The sequence below is a fragment of the Plecotus auritus genome (genome assembly GCF_963455305.1).
Source record: "Plecotus auritus genome assembly, chromosome: 6".
Lineage (NCBI taxonomy): Eukaryota > Metazoa > Chordata > Mammalia > Chiroptera > Vespertilionidae > Plecotus > Plecotus auritus.
Window position 1 is genome coordinate 85,082,547 of NC_137773.1, and position 20,919 is coordinate 85,103,465.

The window sequence follows — 20,919 nt, forward strand, 5'->3', positions numbered from 1 at the left end:
TTCTCTCTCTCTTTCCCCCTCCTTTCCACTTTCTCTAAAAATCAATGGGAAAAAAATATCCTCGGGTGAGGGTTAACTAAGTAAATAAAATGTAGAGTCTGGCCGAAACCGGTTTGGCTCAGTGGATAGAGCGTCAGCCTGCGGACTAAAGGGTCCCGGGTTCGATTCCGGTCAAGGGCATGTACCTTGGTTGCGGGCACATCCCCAGTGGGAGGTGTGCAGGAGGCAGCTGATCGATGTTTCTAACTCTCTATCCCTCTCCCTTCCTCTCTGTGAAATATCAATAAAATATATTTAAAAAAAAAAAAAAAAAATGTAGAGTCTGCCGAAACCGGTTTGGCTCAGTGGATAGAGCGTTGGCCTGCGGACTAAAGGGTCCCGGGTTCGATTCCGGTCAAGGGCATGTACCTTGGTTGCGGGCACATCTCCAGTGGGAGGTGTGCAGGAGGCAGCTGATCAGTGTTTCTCTCTCATCGATGTTTCTAGCTCGCTATCCCTCTCCCTTCCTCTCTGTAAAATATCAATAAAATATATTTAAAATAAATAAATAAATAAAATGTAGAGTCTCAGAAAAAAAAAAAGAAAACAAATGAATAAATAAAACAAAATACAAACAGACTCATATAGAGAATAAGCTGATGGTTGCCAAAGAGGAGGGGAGGTGGAGGAAGAGAATAATTTTTAAATATAAAAAATGAAACTCTACACAAAACATTAAACAACACAAAAAACTTAAAGAGGTCAGAGATCTGACATGGATCTCACCAACTAAGACCAGGGTGTCAGCAGAGTTACATTCATTTTGGGGGATTCTAGAGATTTCCAAGCCTTTTCTGGCTTCTACTAGTAGAGGCCACCTGCACTCCTTGGCTTGTGGCCCTTTCCTCTGTCTTCAAAGCCAGCAAAGGCTTTATGCTGCCTTCCTTCTGGTTCTCTTTTCCACAGTCACATCTCCCTCTGACCACAGCAGGAAAAGGTTTGAACTTCTAAGGGTCCTTCTGATTAGATCCAGAATGTTCTCTCCATCTGCAGGTCCATATTCTTAATCCCATCAGCAAAGACCCTTGTGCCAAATAAGGTAACATATCCACAGGTTCCACAGATTAGGACAGGAACATCCTTGAGGATGGAGGGTATGCTACTTGCCACAGGAACTACAGTGACTCTCCTTATTCATAGTGGTTCTGTTCTAAAAAGTCACCACAGACAATGAATTAGCAAACACGAAGCCACTGCTCCTGGAGAAAAGACTGTGTTAGGTTACATATCTTGTGTTATGTGTATTTCTATTTAAAGACATCTCATTTAATATAGATTACTTCATTAACATTGAACTCAGCCAATAGCATTGTAAGTCATACCTGAATAACACATGTATCTCTTCTGCAAGGAACAGCACAGCCTCTTGCAGTTATTAGGAAGCCTGGACAGCACTTCAGCTCTACACTTGGGGTCAATTTAAACAGTGAAAACTCCCACAAAAAGCACAAAAATACAAAAAATGCAACACTAAATAAACAGTGGAAAGGACACCGGTTTACAGTACAAGAGCTGAAACAAGAAGGCAGAGCATGTCAGGAAACTCAACATTTTTTTGCTGCTATGCATAGGTTTGTGAAAGTGCCACAAGTATTGATTTGGAGTTACAAATAAATTTCAGCAGGTAGGTGTAACTGAAAATACAGAATCTACAAACAACAAGGATCAACTGTGTATCCAAACCTGAGAAGATGCCAGGTGCTGTCTGTGAGCTTAGTTTCATTGCAGAGACCAAAACAGAAAACACGGGTTCTTGGTTAATTAATAGGGTGGTGAAGAAATTAATACTATGAGGGGGGCATGGGGCAGAAACAAGGTTCTGGGTACTGGCAGCAGCCATGTGCTTCCCTGGGTTGATCCACGGTCCATGCTCCCTCTGAACCACACTGAGCTAACATGGAGCCCCCACCCCATGCATGCCACTTCCTGGCCAAGGCCTCCGGGCACATGCAGCCCAGTTGAAATATTATCCTTTATGAAGGCTCAAACACCTAACCCCCGCCTCCCAGCTTTGAGTCCATACAAATTGAATAGGTTGGTTTTTTCCAGGCTGGTACCACTGAAAACCTATATGGTCACATTAAACAAGGTATGACTCAAGAGACACTCTTGGACATGAGCCCAAAGGGACATCTACAAGACTGCTCTGTCACTGTTTGAAAGAGCAAAAACTTGGAAACATCCTAAATGCCCACTGGCAGGAAGATGGATAAAAGTACTGTGCAACAGCCACACCAAGGGAGCTATATACCTGTGGAAATAAACTACAGTCGCAGGCATCAGTGTGAACAAAACACAAATAATGCTGAACAAAGAAAACAAGTTACACACATAAAACCACCATGTGATATCATTTACATGAGGTATAAAATTGCAAAACAATACTGCACATTTTTTATTTTATATTTATACATATATAAATTTTTTTTGGTTAATCCTCACCCAAAAATATTTTTCCATTAATTTTCAGACAGAGTGGAAGTGAGAGGGAAAGACAGAAAGAGAAACATCAGTGTGAGAGAAAGACATAGATTGGTTGCTTCCTGCACGTCTCCCAACTGGGCCCAGGGATCGAGACTGCAACCAAGGCATGTGCCCTTGACCAGAATTGAAACCAGGACCCTTCAGTACAAGGGCCAATGCTCCAACCATGACCAAACTGGCTAGGGCAATACTGCACATTTTTCAGTGATAACTCCATATGCAGTGAAGGTATAAAGGACTCCAACTGTATTGCTGTTCATTTAAGTTCTGGTGGGCACTTGGCTATTGGGCTGATGATTCTTTGTATCTATTTCCAGTCTGAGACACTTCACAATGCAAATTTAAGATGCCTAGAAAGGGATGTGCCCTGTCAAAACTTATTGGTCCGGACTGGCTAGCTGGTGGGCCTGGTGAACTAGCTAAGTGGAATCTCCTCTTGGAAGGATGTCCCCTTTCCTCCAGGTTCTCCTGTGGGCTGAGCAGACTTCTGGATTCAGATTGGGCAAAAGGTCTTCCTCTTCCCCACTCTCCTAAACTAACATACTTTGCTCCTGGGCCCACATATTCCTCCATCCCCCCACTTCCCACACCTCAGTCCCGAGGTGGTGGAGGGGCTCCATTAAACAGAAGGGCCCATTGGTGCCTCCTGCCCACCAGTGTTGAGGCTGAGGGGCACCAGGTACTCTGGGACAAAATGGGGAGCCTGCTGAGGGACCTGGGGCTCAAGAGAGAACATTCAGCTGCTTGAGCCCCATGGGAAGAAAGGAATCAATTAGGACCCTCTCAGAGAGAAAGCATGAGACTTTTCCAGTGTGAAGTAAACATGTCAGAGCTTGGAGAGAAAGACAATGTCTGTTTTGATGTTTGGTGTCACCCTGCCCAGACATCCACTCTGCAATCAATGAGGGGCTGTAGCAGCGAAATGCTGACTCAAAAGGCAGCAAGAAGCAAGAGACTAAGGCACAGCAAGGATTCTCCACCTCCAAGGAGATAAGGAACAGTGCTAGGCCAGCCGGATTAAGATAGAGGATGGGGAAATCCTGTCCCCATTCCCTCAGTTGCCTCTTCTGAACCACAAAATGTTGGCCTAAGGCCAGGGCTGTCCAACCGTCTGCCTTTAGGTAATCACAGCTCTGATGAGCTGAGGCCTGGGGTTAATAGATGCCTGCCTGTCTGCCCAAGGCAGCCAAGGGGTCATCATCCTGAGGATGTGGGTGGCAGAGGACAAGGAGGCCCTGGAGGTTCCTTCCTGAGGGGCTTCCTAAGGACACAAGTCTCCTTTCACTCCTGGGACTGAGACCCAAAATGAAGCAGAAAAATCACTGATTAATCATTCCACTTTATAGAATACTAGGGGCCTGGTGCACAAAGATTTGTGCATGGGGGGTGGGTCCCTCAGCCCCACCTGCACCCTCTCCAATCTGGGAGCCCTCAGGGGAGCCCTCTCCAATTCAGGAGTTTCTGTCTGTCTTTGCAATCATATGAGCGAGTTGTCTGAGACCCCAAAGCAGTTTGGTTTGGTGCTCACAGAATAATAAAGGTCTTTTTTTTTCTTTGCTCCATTGGTGGAGATTTCCTAGGAGTTGCAGGATATCTTCCCTTTAATTTTTCCTCAACACTCTGACTTTACTTATTTCTCTCACCTTTGCTTTCCCTCCATCCCCCACCTGCAACAGTAACTTCCTCCAGGCTCACTTTGCTCTACGACAGTGGTCGGCAAACTCATTAGTCAACAGAGCCAAATATCAACAGTACAACGATTGAAATTTCTTTTGAGAGCCAAATTTTTTATTTTTTTATTATTATTATTTTTTAATATATTTTATTGATTTTTTACAGAGAGGAAGGGAGAGGGATAGAGAGCTAGAAACATCGATGAGAAAGAAACATCGATCAGCTGCCTCCTGCACACCCCCCACTGGGGATGTGCCCGCAACCAAGGTACATGCCCTTGACCGGAATCGAACCCGGGACCCTTCAGTCCGCAGGCCGATGCTCTATCCACTGAGCCAAACTGGTTTCGGCAAGAGCCAAATTTTTTTAAACTTAAACTATATAGGTAGGTACATTGTTATTAACTTAATTAGTGTACTCCTTCAAAAGCACTGTACGTGCGCGCCCGCATGTGGTATTTTGTGGAAGAGCCACACTCAAGGGGCCAAAGAGCCGCATGTGCCTCGCGAGCCACAGTTTGCCAACCACTGCTCTAGGAGATCCCACAACACATCTGCCAGCATTCCTGGTGCTCCCCATGCTCTGGGCTTCCGCTTCCAGTCCAGGGGCTGCCACCAGAACTATGATTCTCAGAATTCCTGGTGCTCCCCACGCTCTTAGTTTCTGCTTCCAGTCCAGGGGCTGCACAAACCAAAAAAACTGTGAACTCCAGCAGCCCCCAGGCCAGGCTGACAGGACACTCCAGTGGCATCCCCGGGACCCCGGCTGCTCAGCACTGCGTGCACAGGCCACAAGCTCAGAGTGGGTGGGGTCCTGGGGACACCCACCGCATCGTCCTGGCTATGCAGAGGGTGGGTGGGTGTCCCACCCCACCCCCAAGCACTCGGTGCCTGCGTGCGTGCACGCTATCCACAGGCCCGCCATCTTTGTTGGGTTAATTTGCATACTCACTCCTGATTGGCTGTGGGTGTCACGGAGGTACAGTCAATTTACATATTTGTCTATTATTAGTTTGGATAGGCTGAACTGAGGTGTACTGGAGAAAGATATTTGGATTATCAGCCAAGGTGGGGTCTGGGGACTAAGAATATTGACTGAACTATGTCACTTACTGTCACAACTCTTTCCAGACACGTGGGAATCCACCCTAATCTTCTGAAACTTAATTCAAGTCTTCAGGATTTCCTGATTCTCCATGAAGGCTATGAGGGGAGTGATGGCAGGTGCCAAGAGAAGAAAGGTATACAGATGATGTATTATAGATTGTACATCTGAAACCTATATAATTTTATTAAATAATGTCACTCCAGCCGTACCCGGTTTGGCTCAGTGGATAGAGCGTCGGCCTGTAGACTGAAGGGTCCCAGGTTCGATTCCGGTCAAGGGCATGTACCTTGGCTGTGGACACATTCCCAGTAGGGGGTGTGCAGGAGGCAGCAGATCAATGTTTCTCTCTCATCGATGTTTCTAACTCTCTGTCCCTCTCCCTTCCTCTCTGTAAAAAATCAATAAAATATATATTAAAAAAATAATAATAATGTCACTCCAATAAATTCAATAAAAAAGCTAAAATAAAAATTGATTATATGAATGACTAGAGGTGTCAGAAAAGGGGTGGCTCTTCTGGAACTTAAGTCCGTATGCAGACAGATCTACAGCAATAGAACTTTAACTTCTAACTATCAGCATGGCAACAATGTGATTGCATTTTTATTACTCTTAAAATTAAAAAAAAAGAAGAAGAGGAGCGCATGGCACAGTAGTTAAACATTGACTTATGAACCAGGAGATCATGGTTCAATTCCCAATCAGGGCATATGCCCGGGTTGCGGGTTCGATCCCCAGTGTGCAGTGTGTTCCTATCTCTCTCAATAAAAGTATTTTTTTAGGAGGAGGAGGAGGAAGAGGAGGAGGAAGAAGAGGAAGAGGAAGATGAAGAGGAAGAGGGAAAGGAAGAAGAAGGAGGAGGAGGAGGAGGAGGAGGAGGGAAGAAGAAGAAAGAAGGAAGAAGGAAAAAGAAGAAGAAGAAAGGTAACATAGTTTATTGGGAATTACGATCCCCAAGGCTTAGGAGGTGGTGACACAGGGATAAGTGAGAAAATTATTCCACAGCGATGCTACTTCAAAACTGCTTATTCTAGCAAAGTGGGCGTGGACTGTTCTGGTTTCAACAACTCTTTAACAAGAGGGAACAGACCCCCAGGCTCAGAACTCTCCTGCCATGGCTGGTGTGGCACTATGGTTAAAGTGTTGGCCCTCACACTGAAAGGTTGAAGGTTTGATCCCCAGCCCCAGTCGGGGTGCATGCAGGAGGAAACCAATCCATGTGTCTCTTTCACATCGATGTTTCTCTCTCTCTCCAACCCCCTCCCAACCTCCCAACATCCCTTTCATTCTAAGAATCAATGGAAAAAATATCCTTGCGTAAGGATTAACACACACACATACACCACACAAGCCCCACCAACAAACAAACAAACGGAAGTAAGGTATCCATGAAAATTGATTACCCTGCTTTGTTTTAGTTGTATTTGGTGGTTCAGTTAATATAATGTTATAGCAAGAAATAATGTCAACATCCCTTTAAGATAAATTTAAAAAGTGAGTCAATATAAAATAGAAAAGATGGGAGAAATTGGCAGTGAGTTGGGGTTCTCACATGGAGTGAGGGTGATAGCAGGGAAGGGTGGGGGCAGGCAGGTAAGAAGGCTGGCTTCAGGTACAACTGGACATAGGAGTGTTCTGCATTTCTGTACCCTTGGCATGGTAGGGATCACCATCTAGGGGGTAGTTGGGAATGACTGGAGATGTAGATCTGGAGGACAGATGCATGAGGGCTGGTGGGTGCAAGGGAGGTGAGAAGAGAAGGAGAGCTCTTTTGATGCGCGGAGGCGGAGGCTTGGGTGCGTTCAAGATTCAGCTCTACCCATAACCCACCACCATGGCCGAGGAAGGCATTGCTGCTGGAGGTGTAATGGACGTTAATACTGCTTTGCAAGAGGTGCTGAAGACCGCCCTCATCCACGATGGCCTTGCACGCGGAATTCGCAAAGCTGCCAAAGCCTTAGACAAGCGCCAAGCCCACCTTTGTGTACTTGCATCCAACTGTGATGAGCCTATGTATGTCAAGTTAGTGGAGGCTCTTTGTGCCGAACACCAAATCAACCTAATTAAGGTTGATGACAACAAGAAACTAGGGGAATGGGTAGGCCTCTGTAAAATCGACAGAGAGGGAAAACCCCGTAAAGTGGTTGGTTGCAGTTGCGTGGTGGTTAAGGACTATGGCAAAGAGTCTCAGGCAAAGGATGTCATCAAGGAGTACTTCAAATGCAAGAAATGAACAAATAAACTTGGCTTTTATCAAAAAAAAAAAAAAAAAGAGAGAGAGAGAGAGAGAGAGAAGAGAAGGAGAAAGAGAAAGAGAATGAAAAGGCCACAGAGAAAGACAATTTGGATAAGTGGGGAAGGTGAGAGGAAAGGTTAATAAAAGAGCTGGCGGGCTGACTAAGAAAATGAGAAAAGAGGAGAAACAGCAGGCAGGTATGGAAGCCAGAAACAGCAGACAGGGCTGGCAAGCAGGACCAAGGCTAAAGCTGGGAAGTGCAGTGGGCATGGGGAGCAGGCTTCTGGAGGCCAGGGAGTGGTCTAACAAAATGTAGAGCCCAGCAAACTCCAAGTAAATCTGGGCCTGGCCTTGGGGTCTGGGTAATAAAGATTGCATAAGACGCAGGTCAGGCCCCTCTGACCTAGCCAAGTAGAGGTCCCTCTCAACCACAGCCCCTGGAAGCAGGCCAAAGGGAAAACCTTTGAGGTTTGATTTCTTATTTTTAAACTAGAGGCCCAGTGCATGGATTCGTGCACCGGGGGAGTCCCTTGGCCTGGCCTGTGCCCTCTCGCAATCCGGGAACACTCAGGGGATGTTGGATAGCCAGTTTTGCACAATCCCTGCAGACCCAATTCAGACAGGAGGGAGCCCAATCCTGTGCGTTGAGTGTCTGTCCCCTTGTGGTCAGTGCACATCATAGCAACTGGCCATTCAGTCACTTAGGCTTTTATATATATAGATTAGTTGGACTTTCCCCCACAGAGCCCTCTCCCCCTCCAAGGCCTCACCAGCCACTCCACTTCCCTGGGGTTCTTCCACGGCCTGAGCAGGAGCCAGGTGGGGGCTGGTGATGAGCCCCCACTCCCACTCTAAGAAAGAGCCCACCACCCTGGCCTATGTGGCTCAGTTGGTTGGAGCAATGTCCCAAGCACCAAAGGGTCTCGGGTTTGATTCCCGTTCAGGGCACATACCCAGGTTGCAAGTTCTATCCCTGGTCAGGGCGAGTACGAGAGGCAAACAATTGAATATTTTCTCTCACATTGATGCCCTCCCCTTCCCCCCCCCCCCCAAAAAAAATCAATGAAAAGCATATCCTCGGGTAAGGATTTTAAAAAAGGAGCCCATCTTTTCTGACAACATAGTCAGCAAGCCATAACCCAGGTACTGGGGTTTGTCACATTCCCTCAGGCAGCCTCACTCACTCAGGAACTGGCCTCTGATAAGAAAAAGCACATTTGATGCAAGGATGTGCTTGGCATGTGGCACATGTGTGGGAGACCAACACACTAGATGCTCTGAGGGTAGAGAAGTGGGTGGTTAGGGAGATGGCAAAGATAAAGTAAGATACACACTGGGCCCTAACAGGTTTGGCTCAGTGGATAGAGCGTCGGCCTACAGACTGAAAGGTCCCAGGTTCGATTCCGGTCAAGGGCATGTACCTTGGTTGCGGGCACATCCCCATTAGGAGGTGTGCAGGAAGCAGCTGATCAATGTTTCTCTCTCATCGATGTTTCTAACTCTCTATCCTTCTCCCTTCTTCCCTGTAAAAATCAATTTTTTTTTTTTTTTAAAGATACACCCTGGGCTTTTAACGGCAACCAGAAAGTGAACAGAGAGACCCCAGGTAGGCTGGGAAAGGTGAGATGAGCACTACCTCAACAGGAGGGGGGAGGTACAGGTGACTAGGTGGGCCCACGCAGACTGGTAGGCCTAGAGTGTGGCCCTGGAAGGGGATGGGTGGGAATTGAAGCTGGGACCAGGGTGGGGGCTCCAGAAGGTCCTGAATGCCAGGTTGGAGCTCAAACCGCACCCAGGTCAGCCAGGGACATCCTTCTTACCATTCATCCCAGCCCTTTGCTTTTTCCAGACATACTGACACAACTGCTTCCAGTATTGCACTCTCCCAACCCATGCTGTAGCATCTGCTCATTCATGTGCGGGGCAAACATCCCTCCAGTATTTACTGAGTTCCTGGGCACACAGCAGTGGGCAGAAAACATGGTCCCTGACTCCAAAGAGCTTATCTTATAATCCAGTGACAAGGAAAACAGAATAGACACCCAAGTCTACTTCAGTCCTCTACTGAGAAGTTCCTGCACAGGAGTCCGTGAAACTGGGAGATAGGGGATATGAGGGATCAGAGGTTCAGAAAGACACCATATGAAAAATCTGGAGGGACACTTCGAGGATGAACTCATGTTCACCAGGTCAAGGACAGGAGGAGCTGCCCAGCAGACAGGGCATCTCACACCCTTAGGTTACGACAGCATCTCCTGCCACAGCAAGCGCTGCCGACACTATGATTGCTGAGCAGGGCTGGCTGTCTCATACACCAGGCATGATGCCCACCAGAGGCGTTTATGCCCAGGTGTGGAAATCCCAGCAGCCCTTTCCAAAGCAGGCAGGGTACAGATGCTGAGTCAGGTCCACCAGAGGAAATGCACTGATATTCAGAGGAAATCGCACAGCTCTTTTCCTGCTGGCTGGAGTGTCCGCTTGACCCTACTCTCAGAGCCCAGTCAGCAGGTTTTTCTAGGAGCTAGCAGAAAAGGAAGATGGAAGCTGCCTTCTGGGAAGTGACTGCCAAACCCAGCCCTGTGAAAGACGAGGGAGGGGGAGAGAGAGGATTGGGGGGGAGAAGAGAGAAGCCAGCTGCTGCCACATTCTGACACTGTCTTCCATCCAGCTTTCCAGGGACAGCTTTAAAAAAGAACAGGAACAAACCACCCTAACATTTCACCAGGCACATTAAAAGGCCATTAGGACTTGAACACAGGGTGTAGAATCACCTCAATGGGCTCCTAACCCCTGGGGCAAAGAGGCCTGTGGCTTAAAAGTTTCAGCATTACCGGTAAATATATTCTCCCTGTAAATCTTAGAAACCTCACCCCGCCTAGGGCCTCTGAAACAGAAACAACTTGACTTTCCTCCTGGCTGCTCACCCAGTCTCCCCACAGTGCTAAAACTTGCAGTTACCTCTGAAATCCTAAAGAGGAAGTTGGCTGCACACCCTAAATTAAAAATGAAGTTTCTCCAGACTGGATCAGTTCCAAAATATTTGCAGCACCGAAAAGGAGAAGGGCTGAGATAGGGGCCAAGGCAGAGCTATCTGGCCTATGTCCTTGAACCAAAGGCCAGGGACACACACGTTGGAGGCAAATGGCAAGCCTGGTCACAACCTACAAGTTCTTCCTCTGAGGAAAAACGCAAACAGACACACATGTGGACTACGTAAGTGCAAAAGGGTGAGCTCCAGCTCCAAATGCACTAAGTACGCTCAGATGTGGATAGGTGGGTGGGTGAACAGCAGGATTTTCTTGGCTCATTGTTAAGTCTTTGATAATTCTGGGGTCTCAAAAATGTGACAGACCCCAATTTCTGAAATTGAACATGGAGAGACTGTAAAACACCTAACCTCACAGGCTGTTATTAAGTGGCACACAGAATATAATTAAGTGTCCTATGGCTTTGCCTTAAAACACACCCAGGGTAATTAGATTCCACAGCACTTGAACTGTGTGTGTGTTTTTCTCTTCCTTTTGAACTGGTCTTTAATACACACAAGATTCTGAGTCAGAGGTTAACTTTTGGCCTCATATTCAGCAGTCACAGTGTTGGAATCAGAATGTGAATGTCATGACCCCTTAGTCCTGGTCTGTTAATAACAAGAATGGGCAGGATGCTGCATGGTGACAGAGTGCCTCTGTGACTGTGCTGTGAACAGTGGGTCCTGTGAAAGAGGTCAGGTCAACATGCTTTTTTTAAAAAGTATATTTTTATTGATTTTAGAGAGAAAGGGAGAGGAAGAGAGAGATAGAAACATCAGTGATGAGAGAGAATCATTATTGGCTGCCTCCTGCATGCCCCCTACTGGGGATCAAGCCTACAACCCAGGCATGTGCCCTTGACCAGAATTGAACCTGGGACCCTTCAGTCCGCAGGCCAACACTCTGTCCACTAAGCCAAACCAGCTGGGGCAAAATGCACTTTTTAAATCCTCACCAGAGGATATGTTTTTATAGATTTTAGAGGGAGAGAGAAAGAGAAATATCGATGTGAGAGAGAAACATCGATCGGTTGCCTCCTATACGTGCCCGACTGGGGAAAAAGCTACAACTGAGTTATGTGCCCTCACCAACCTTTTGGTGTACAGGATGAAGCTCCAACCAACTGAGGCACTCGGCCAAGGCAGGTTAACTTGCTTTTACAGATAGACCTGGGAAGTGGGGGGTGGGAGTGGGTGGGTGTGAGGTTTAAAGAGGCCCCTGGATCCTTTAGGAAAGAACAGTCTCAAACCTCTTTTGTATCTCCCCAGCCCAACCTAAAACAGGCTGGTTACTCCACCCAGGCAGTGGGAGGAGTGACCCAGCCTGTCCACTGACATAGCAGGATGAGAACATCTCCACCCAGGGTCCCACAGGGACAAGGCTAAATCAAGGGTCTTCTTACAGATTGAGCCAGCAGCATGGCTTCCAGTTCCAACCACAAGTGGACATCCCAACAGCCCAAAACCCATTCCATGCCCCCTACCCCAGGAAAAATGGTCTTCTGAAGTTGAGCCACAGCTGCTGATCTCAAGGACCTGGGGTAGGAACCCCACTCTCCAGACCTTGTTTGTTACCTGTCCCAGCCCATGAGTTCCACACCTTTATTCATGCTGAGATGTAAAGGGGTTATAAGTTCCAGATTTTTGTATCTTAAGATCATTTCATGATTATTACTTAACAGGCCAAGCACTTTGCTAGGAAATCAAAAGCATTATTTCACAAACTGAGGTTTATGAAATAGGTCAGTGCAGATGGCATCTGCAGACATTCCAAACACTAACCACATCTCCCAAAAACACTCTAATAGGTTGGGGTCCTAGGTCCCCCATGTCTTCCCCCAACCCACGCCTCTCACAGGAAGTTCAATCTTCCTCCTAGGCACAAAGGGGGTGAGGGTGGGTTGGGGGAAGGTAGATGTGTGAAGCTAGCAAGCACCCAACACACTTCAAAGCTATGGGATATGGTAGTTGTGAATTTTCCTCCTAGCTCAGACAAAACCAATCTTTCAATCCAAACTCTCTCCCTCCTTTCAGACAAAAAAAAAAAAAAAAGACCAGCATTCCAGGCAGTTGCCAGCTCTATCCCTAGTTACCCTTTCAGATCTCTCCACAACCCAACCACAAGAGTTATCAGAAAAGCAGTTAGCAGTATAGGTCTGGAAATTAATGTCACCCAAACACACACGACAATGAGAAATGAACTTTCAAGTTTAGATCTCACTAGTAAAGTTCCTTTACCCTCCGCAGTTTCCCAGAAATATGCATATAAAAGTACCATCCCCAATCCAATATGCATATAAAAGCACCATCCCCTAATTATCAAGAGAGCTACTGAGGGAATGGGCATGACACAGGCAGGCCAGAGAGGACCAAAATGATGCCCAGGACAGATGCCTATTTATTTTACTGAGTTCCTCTATAGATTATTCAACTTTCCTCAGTCCAGGGCTGCAACCCAGGCAGTGGCCAATTCATAATAAGAAGTAAAACTCACAACCCCGCCCCCGCTCAAGCCCAAACTGATTTTTTTGCAAGACCTGAAAATTTTCACCTAAGATATTGAAATGGTGTGGAATTTTCCAACATACTGCCAGATATAGGCAGATCTTGGAAATACTGCAGGTTGGGTTCCAAACCACCACAATAAAGCAAGTCATAATCTTTTTGCTTGGGATGGGGTGGAGAGTGAGGGCCTTGCCTTCAATTTGTAAAAAATGCAACATCTCTGAAGTGCAACAAAACAGGTGTGCCTGTACCGGTAACTGGTTTGTTACTAATATCATCAATGAAATTAGAAAATTTTAATTAACATCATAGCCTCACCTGCTAGAAAACAAGTTTCTCTATTCCTGGAGCCAAATCTAGCTCTCTCTCACACATCCACCTGGCTTCTATTTTCCTGGAGCCAATCTTAGCTCTCTCACACACATCCACCTGGCTTCTATTTTCCTGGAGCCAATCTAGCTCTCTCTCACACATCCACCTGGCTTCTATTTCTCAATTTAGAAAAAACACTGTTATAAGCCTTTGAAATCAAGAACCTGTTTCAAAGCAGGATTTCTCAATCTTGGTGCTACTGACATTTGGGCCAGATAATTTTTTGTTGTGGGGAGGGCTGTCCTGTGCATTGTAGGATGTTTAACAACCATCCCTGACCTCTACCCACTGGATGCCAGTAGCACCCTCTCCCCAAGTAGTGACAACCCAAACCTGTCTCAGACATTGCTAAATGTTCCCAGGAAGGTGCATGGGAGGAGATGAAAGAAGGCAGGGTTAGTCACTCCTGGCTGAGAAGCAATGATGCAAGCTTATTCCTTCTTAAAAATAGTAGATGCCAAAGACACTGGAGTTCTAAAGATTTGGGAACTGGATGCTGAGTTTTATATACATGCCCATCTATGTATATGTGGTTATCTATGTTTTAAAAACTGAGAAAAGCAGGCAGCTACCACAAGAATGGCCCCAAAGTGATTTGGGGGAGGGGGGGGTGTATAATTATCCACACTTTTCTCAAACCTTAAAGCAGGGCTTCTCAGCTTCAGCACTACTAACATCTGGGTCCAGGGAATTCTTGGTGTGTGGGCCTGCCCAGTGCACTGTAGGGTGTTGAGCAGCATCCTAGGCCTCCTCCCACTAGATACCAGTACCAATCCAAGTTGTGACAACCAAAATGTCTCCCAATATTGCCAATGTCCCCTGGAGGGTGGAAGTGGCCCTGGTTGAAAAGCACTGTTCTCGACAGGAAGATAAATGTCCACAAATATTTTTATGTAAAAAGGGGAATATATTTACCCTTAGGCCAGATAAGTGAGGCCAGTTGAGATCAACTGGTTTAAAGCATATTGTCGATTCACACTGAGAATTCAATAAATATTAATTATCACTACATTACTTTTCAACAGACAACCCTATTCTGAGGGCACAGAAGAAGGTGAAAGATGGTGTTCTTAAGATTGAGAAAAGAAACAGAGAGAGAGTTGGACAAGGCCAGATGAACAATGGAGATGCTGGAGGACTGTGGAAACTATTGCAGAAGAGAATGGAACACAACCAGGGTGATTCCTGAGAGCACAATTCAACATGGAATTGCTCTCAGATTAGGATATGGCCATTGCTGCAATTCTTTGGGGCTGGGCCTCAGATAATAAATTGATGCAAACCATTAATATACGGTGCATTGTGTTTTCCAGGTTTCAAAGCACAAGCACTTCTCACAGATCTGAATGTAGGCATCCTGTTTCCCCCTGAGAGAAAAGGCTCTGGTGGCTGGCCTGAGAGGCCCAGCTAATTTGGGATGGGATGGACCACCAGCATGGGCCCTGGGGGTGGGGTAGGGAGGGCTTTCCAGAGACCTGTCTCTATGTGAGAAAACAAAGTAGCCTTGTAATTCCTCCAAGACCTATGGAGACAGCAATCCCGCAGGAGGAACTACACCGGGCCCAAGACAGTGAGCAGCTTCCCCAGGTACTCCAGTCAAGCACATGGGGGTCTGATACCTGCTGAGCAGGGTCTAACCTAAAGCCAGGTCACTTAATTTCATCCTTTTAGGGCAAAGGGCTGTACTCTCAACAACAATCCTAGAATCCCTCTAGATTAGGGGTGGAGAACCTTTGTTCTGCCAAGGGCCATTTGGATATTTATAACATCATTCACTTAATATAATTCACTTAATATAAATTTATGTTACTATGAAAAAACTCCTAGATTTATTGAATTTCAAGTCCCGCCTGCGGTTGCCTTGGCAGGGCCAGACCAAATGATTTGGCCAGAGGGCCGGATGTTTCCTACCCCTGATCTAGATTAAAGCTTTTCTCCTCGAGGGTTTAGGCATCATCTGGGGTCTACAGACTGTCCCCAAATGTCTTTAGCCCTAGACAACCACTAGGGTTGTGACTTTTCCCTTTAAGGGATAAGATACCAGCTGTGGCCTGGCCTGTGTTCTCAGTGGTTAGAGAATCAACCCGCACACTGAAGGGTCTCAGGTTCGATTCCTGGTCAAAGGTGCTTATCTGGGTTGCAGGTTTGATCCTCACCCCGTTTGCAGCACGTATTACAGGCAACCAATGGATGTATCTCTCTCACATTGATGCTTCTCTCTCGTGCTCTTTCCCTCTCCCCCTCCATTCCACTCTCTCCAAAAATCAATGGGAAAAAATATCCTTGGGTGAAGATTAAAAAAAAAAAAAAAGATACCAGCTGTGTGTTACTAGAGATTTGTTTCTCTTTCCTCCCAATGGATCTCTTCAAATCAGGAGTACAGTCAGGTTTGCCAGCAAGGCCCAAACAATTCCTAAGATTAGCACTCAGTCCTCCAGGGAGTCTATCCACACAAACTGCACACCTACGGTTCATAACCTGGGATGCAGGGACCAACAGAATTCAAGGAATCTTAGGCTTCTTGCACCAACTTTCTACAAAACCTATATAATTGGTTACAAGTAAAACACATATATTTTTGGATTCAGCATTCCATTTCTGGGAATTTATCCTATAAATCCAACACCCTCTGTGAGCAAAGATAGTGTCTATTCACCGTAGCAGAAAACTACTGGAAACAATCTAAACAACCATCAATACAGGACTGATTAAATGAATTGTGGTACACTTCATAAAATGGAATACCAGAAACCTACTAAAAAGATCCAAGAAGCTCCAGGGGTATGTTCTAGTGCAGTAACGCTGGGGCAGGGGAAAGACGGGGTTCCCCAGGGGCAACTGGCAGGGACTGGAGACATTTGTGGATGTCACGCCTGGGGGTGCTCCTGGCCTTGAGCCAGGGATGTTGCTCAATATCCCACAGTGCCCAGAATACCCCCTCCCAACAGACAATGACCTGAGGTGGTGAATTCTGACACATTTAACAAAAAACTCAAAGAACACAGGACTCTGTAGACTAGGAGTGGGGAACTTCGCGCCGTGGGAAAAATCATTTAATCTGGCCCTACCAAGGCACCTGCAGGTAGGACTCGAAATTCAACAAATCCAGGAGTTTTTGTCATAACAACATAAATTTATTTTAAGTGAATTATATTAAGCGAATGATGTTATAAATATTCAAATGGCCCTTGGCAGAAAAAAGGTTCCCCACCTCTGCTGTAGACTATGCTACACTACCTGTGTGTGTTTTTAAAGAAAAGGCGGACACATATCTTTGAAGAGAGACCTAAGTCGTCAGTGACAGTCCTTGTCTTAGGTAGATGGTCTGAATGCCTGACAGACTGGAGTGAGGAACCGACTTTTTATCCTTTCAACTTTGTACCGGGTCCATCCAACGGGTTTCTGTTGTTGGTTTTAAAGAATTGATCTAGACACAAATTTTTCCTCTCCCTGGAGTAGCTGGCAAGAGTCCTGTTTCTTCCCTTTGTCTTTCCCCGTCCCTGCCCTTTTAGAGGGGAGGAAAGGGGGTGGAATCCACATCCCAGATCAACCTCTGGGAGCCTCTCTGGGGTCCATCCACCCTTCTCAAGGAGACTGGAGCCCACAAGGCGGGCAGGATCTAGACCACCTCGCACGAAGCCCCCGGCTTTCCTGGGCTCTCCCCACCCTGCGAGGAACACGCGCCAACACCGCCCCCTTGGTGTCCCCGGCCCCCTCCCGAACCAGAGACGGGCCTAGCCTGGCCCTTCATTCCAGGAAGCCCGGGTCCGGGAGCTCGCCCTCCGCTCACCTGGCTCGCTTTGTAGAACTGCTTCTTCAGCCCCGCCACCGACATTCTGCCTTCCGCCGTCGGACTTCCCGTTGGGACCCAGCGAACCGGAAAAACAGCGCAAGCGACAGGCTCCCGGGCGCCGCCGAGCCCCCGCGCGCTTCAGCTGGCCCCGTCGGCACCGCCTCCGCAGCCTTCACGCCAGCTCCGCGCCCGCCCGGGCGCAGCCTCAGCCCCTCTCGCGCCCGCGCGGCCAGGATATTACATGGCAACCGCACACTTCCGGCGCCGGCCGGGTCTGAGCACGCGCACCCACCCTGCCAGCCGGACAGCGCACGCGCACTTCGCCTGTCTCCGGAGCGGGCGCTTCTGCCAGCGAGTGGCCCGGAGAGAGTCTAGAGCGGCCAGGGCGGCTGCAGCGACCCCTAGAAGCTGGGAGGTGGCTCTATCGAGAGGTTGGGAGACTGACTGGGTTTATTTATTTATTTATTTTTAATATATTTTATTGATTTTTTACAGAGAGGAAGGGAGAAGGATAGAGAGTCAGAAACATCCATGAGAAACATCCATCAGCTGCCTCCTGCACACCCCCAACTGGGGATGTGCCCGCAACCAAGGTACATGCCCTTGACCAGAATCGAACCCAGGATCCTTCAGTCCGCAGGCGGACACTCTATCCACTGAGCCAAACCGGTTAGGGCCTGAGTGGGTTTATAAATCTCCAGATAACTGTTTACTAATCTCAGCTATACCGAATTTCACCATGCGGGTCGTTTAGTCCTTACCATCCTACCCAGAACCCTGCCCCCTGTTCATCCAATCAGTTGCCCAAGTCAGACATCAGGGTGTCGCTTCTATCTCCTTTCCACTATCTCCACTGTCCTCCGCCCTGACCAAACCATCCCACCAACTTCCGCTCTGTTGTGCCCATCTTCGGGTTTTCCTCTCCAATTTATCCCCTATCAGGAGACCAGAAAGATGCTTCTGTAACAGGATTCAGATCACGGTTCCCCGTTTAAAGCTCACCTACTGCCCTCAGAATACACTCCCAACTTCGTAATTTGGCCTACAAAGCTTGCATAATTTGGCCCCCATCCACCCTCTGATTTGGGGGCTCTCTTCTTCTTCTACAGTTCAGGATAACTGTTGCTGTGGGCCTTTGCTAATGTTCCTATCTTGCACATTCTTCCCTAATATTTCTCCCCATTGTTTTGTGTATTAAAGAGGAATTTGCTTGGAATATCGCCTCTTCCAGTAAACCTTCCTGGATTCAACATGTTTATTGATAGTGACTTTTTTTTTTAATCCTCACCCGAGGATATTTATTTTTCATTGCTTTTCAGAGAGAGAGTGCAAGGGAGGGAGGGTGAGAGAAAGACAGAATATTTATGTGAAAGAGACACTTCGATTGGTTGCTTCCTGGGGACAAGGAGCGAATTTGCAACCCAGGTACCTGCCCTTGATCCAGTATCCTACCCGCGACCCTTCCGTGCACGGACGGATGCTCTAACCACTGGACACACTGGCCAGGGCATATTGATAATGACTTAAAATCAATTATTGATGAAAAGGTATTGAGCCCTAGCCAGTTTGGCTCAGTAATTAGAGCATCCGCCCGCTGACTGAAGGGTCCCGGGTTCCATTCCTGTCAAGGGCACGTACCTCCCATTGCAGGCTGGATCCCCAGCCCCTATTGGGTGCGTGTGTAAGGTAACCAACTGATGTGTCTCTCTCACATCCATGTTTCTCTCGCTCTCTCTCTCTCTCTCTCTCCCTCTCCCTCTCCCTTCCACTCTCTCTAAAAATCCATGGAAAATATTTGTGTCAATCCTTGGGTGAGGATTAACAAAAAAAATTTAAAACAGAAAATGTATTGAATAAATTGGAAATTAATAATGAGTCAGAATGAGCAAATGAATCCAAATAGAGGAACAAGAAAGTGACTAGAGCTAAAGTGCTTGCAGCTTCAGTGCTGAAATCTCTGACAGATTTGGGTAATTTTCTGCAGCAAAAGGTTACTGGAAGTTTCCAAATGCCTAAACAGAAGGTACTGGACTAGATCAGAGGATTGTTTCAGAGTATGCAAGCCCCAACCTCCCTCCTGAAGATCCTGAAGGGGTTAATATGAATGGTTTGAAAAAACAACCAGGTAATAATGATGGGCAGCCTCAACGGTGATCCACTGGTCTAAATCATTGCGTACTGCCAGAATATAATAAGCTCTAATTGCTAAAAAAAAAAAAAAAAAAGAAAGAAAGAAAGAAAAGAAAAGAAAAAAAAAGTTGTTCTCGCTTCGGCAGCACATATACTAAAATTGGAACGATACAGAGATTAGCATGGCCCCTGCGCAAAGATGACACGCAAATTCGTGAAGTGTTTCATATTAAAAAAAAAAATTGTAGCCCTGACTGGTTTGGCTCAGTGGATAGAGCGTGGGCCTGTGGACTGAAGGGTCCCGGGTTCGATTCCGGTCAAGGGCATGTACCTTGGTTGTGGGCGCATCCCCAGTGGGGGGTGTGCAGGAGGCAGCTGGTCGATGTTTCTCTCTCATCGATGTTTCTAACTCTGTCCCTCTCCCTTCCTCTCTGTAAAAAATCAATAAAATATATATTTAAAAAAAATTGTAGGCACTTCTTGTTGGGGTGCCAGTCTAAGATCTGAAAGTTGGGTGGAAATTAGCCAGGAAAAGAGGTGCGGAAAGAGTTTTCTAGGCAAGAAACAGCGTGTGCAAAAACCCTGAGGATTAAACCAGAAACATCTATTTCATTCATTCCCTCTGAATATGTTTAGTGCATATCAAATGCTGCCCAGATTTTATTTCTGTTCATATAAAAAGTAATTTATAATCTTTTTAAAAAATGTGTTTTCATTGATTTTTAGAGAGAGAAGTGAGAGGGATACAGAAAAATGGATGGGATAGGCTGCTTCCTGCACGCCCCCTACTGGGGATCGAGCCCGCAACCCCGGCATGTGCTCTGACTGGGAATTGAACCACCGGGGGACAGTAATTTGTAGACTTAATTGGTGTTGCTATATTCAGCCGATGTCCAAATAGAATAAACTCACAACTTCAATCTTCACCTAAATTGCAGTTTCAGGTTGTCACCTGCACCCTACGTAAAACGTTTCGTCATGACGTAAGAGCCTTGGCCCGCCCTCCTCCTAAGTCCCACGCACTTAGCCAATCACAGTGTCGATCTCTTGGCTTGACACCTCCCACCCCCAATCGCAGAACACCTTCTTCCCACGGTCCGCCCAGAGAAAGCCCGCTTCTCCGGGGGAATATCAATAGGGGAGCTATGGGAGGAATGGAAGCCACGGATCTCGCGAGGGTACTTCCTGCGCTCCCCATTTCCCGAGGCGGGACCTCACGTGATGCCATCTTGTCCAATCGGCGCACGGGCTGCGGGGGTCGCCGCGGTTCCCGCCAAATACGAGCGCGGCGGCCGCGGCAGGAGCGGCGCGGGCGGGAGGGCGAGCAGGAGCCGCCGCCGGAGCGTAGCCCGCGCCTCCGTCGCCCGAGGGGACCTCGAGCCGCTGCCGGGACGATGCTGGAGCCGGAGTGCGGGGCTCCGGGCGCCAGGGGAGCGTCCGCAGGTCGGTTCGGGCCCGCGCGGCGGGGTAGTGGAGGCGCGGCGAGCAGCCCTTATGGGCCGATTCAGTGGTTGGGGACAGACGGGCCTCCCGGCCCCAGGACGCTTCTTT

The 20,919-nt window shown here is 47.4% G+C and overlaps 3 protein-coding genes across 6 annotated transcripts in view; 2 read left to right on the forward strand and 1 right to left on the reverse strand.

Moving 5' to 3' along the window:
• Positions 1-17,514, reverse strand: part of SH3GL1 (SH3 domain containing GRB2 like 1, endophilin A2) — a 56,324-nt gene extending 38,810 nt beyond the window's left edge. For 2 of the 3 annotated variants that reach the window (XM_080674884.1, XM_080674883.1), the window contains exon 1: positions 17,236-17,514. In XM_080674884.1, coding sequence (XP_080531010.1) covers positions 17,236-17,280 — 45 coding nt within the window. In that variant the 5' untranslated portion in view covers positions 17,281-17,514. The remainder of the gene's footprint in view (positions 1-17,235) is intronic. The other variant, XM_080674885.1, reaches the window with a different exon arrangement.
• On the forward strand, positions 7,086-7,565 carry LOC308250325 (small ribosomal subunit protein eS12-like). Its single transcript, XM_080672793.1, has one exon. It carries the CDS (start codon positions 7,139-7,141, stop codon positions 7,535-7,537), a length of 399 nt encoding a protein of 132 aa, XP_080528919.1. The 5' UTR covers positions 7,086-7,138; the 3' UTR covers positions 7,538-7,565.
• A 2,963-nt stretch (positions 17,515-20,477) lies between the features above and the next one.
• Positions 20,478-20,919, forward strand: part of CHAF1A (chromatin assembly factor 1 subunit A) — a 32,131-nt gene continuing 31,689 nt past the window's right edge. For both annotated transcript variants that reach the window (XM_080674886.1, XM_080674887.1), the window contains exon 1: positions 20,478-20,811. In XM_080674886.1, coding sequence (XP_080531012.1) covers positions 20,514-20,811 — 298 coding nt within the window. In that variant the 5' untranslated portion in view covers positions 20,478-20,513. The remainder of the gene's footprint in view (positions 20,812-20,919) is intronic.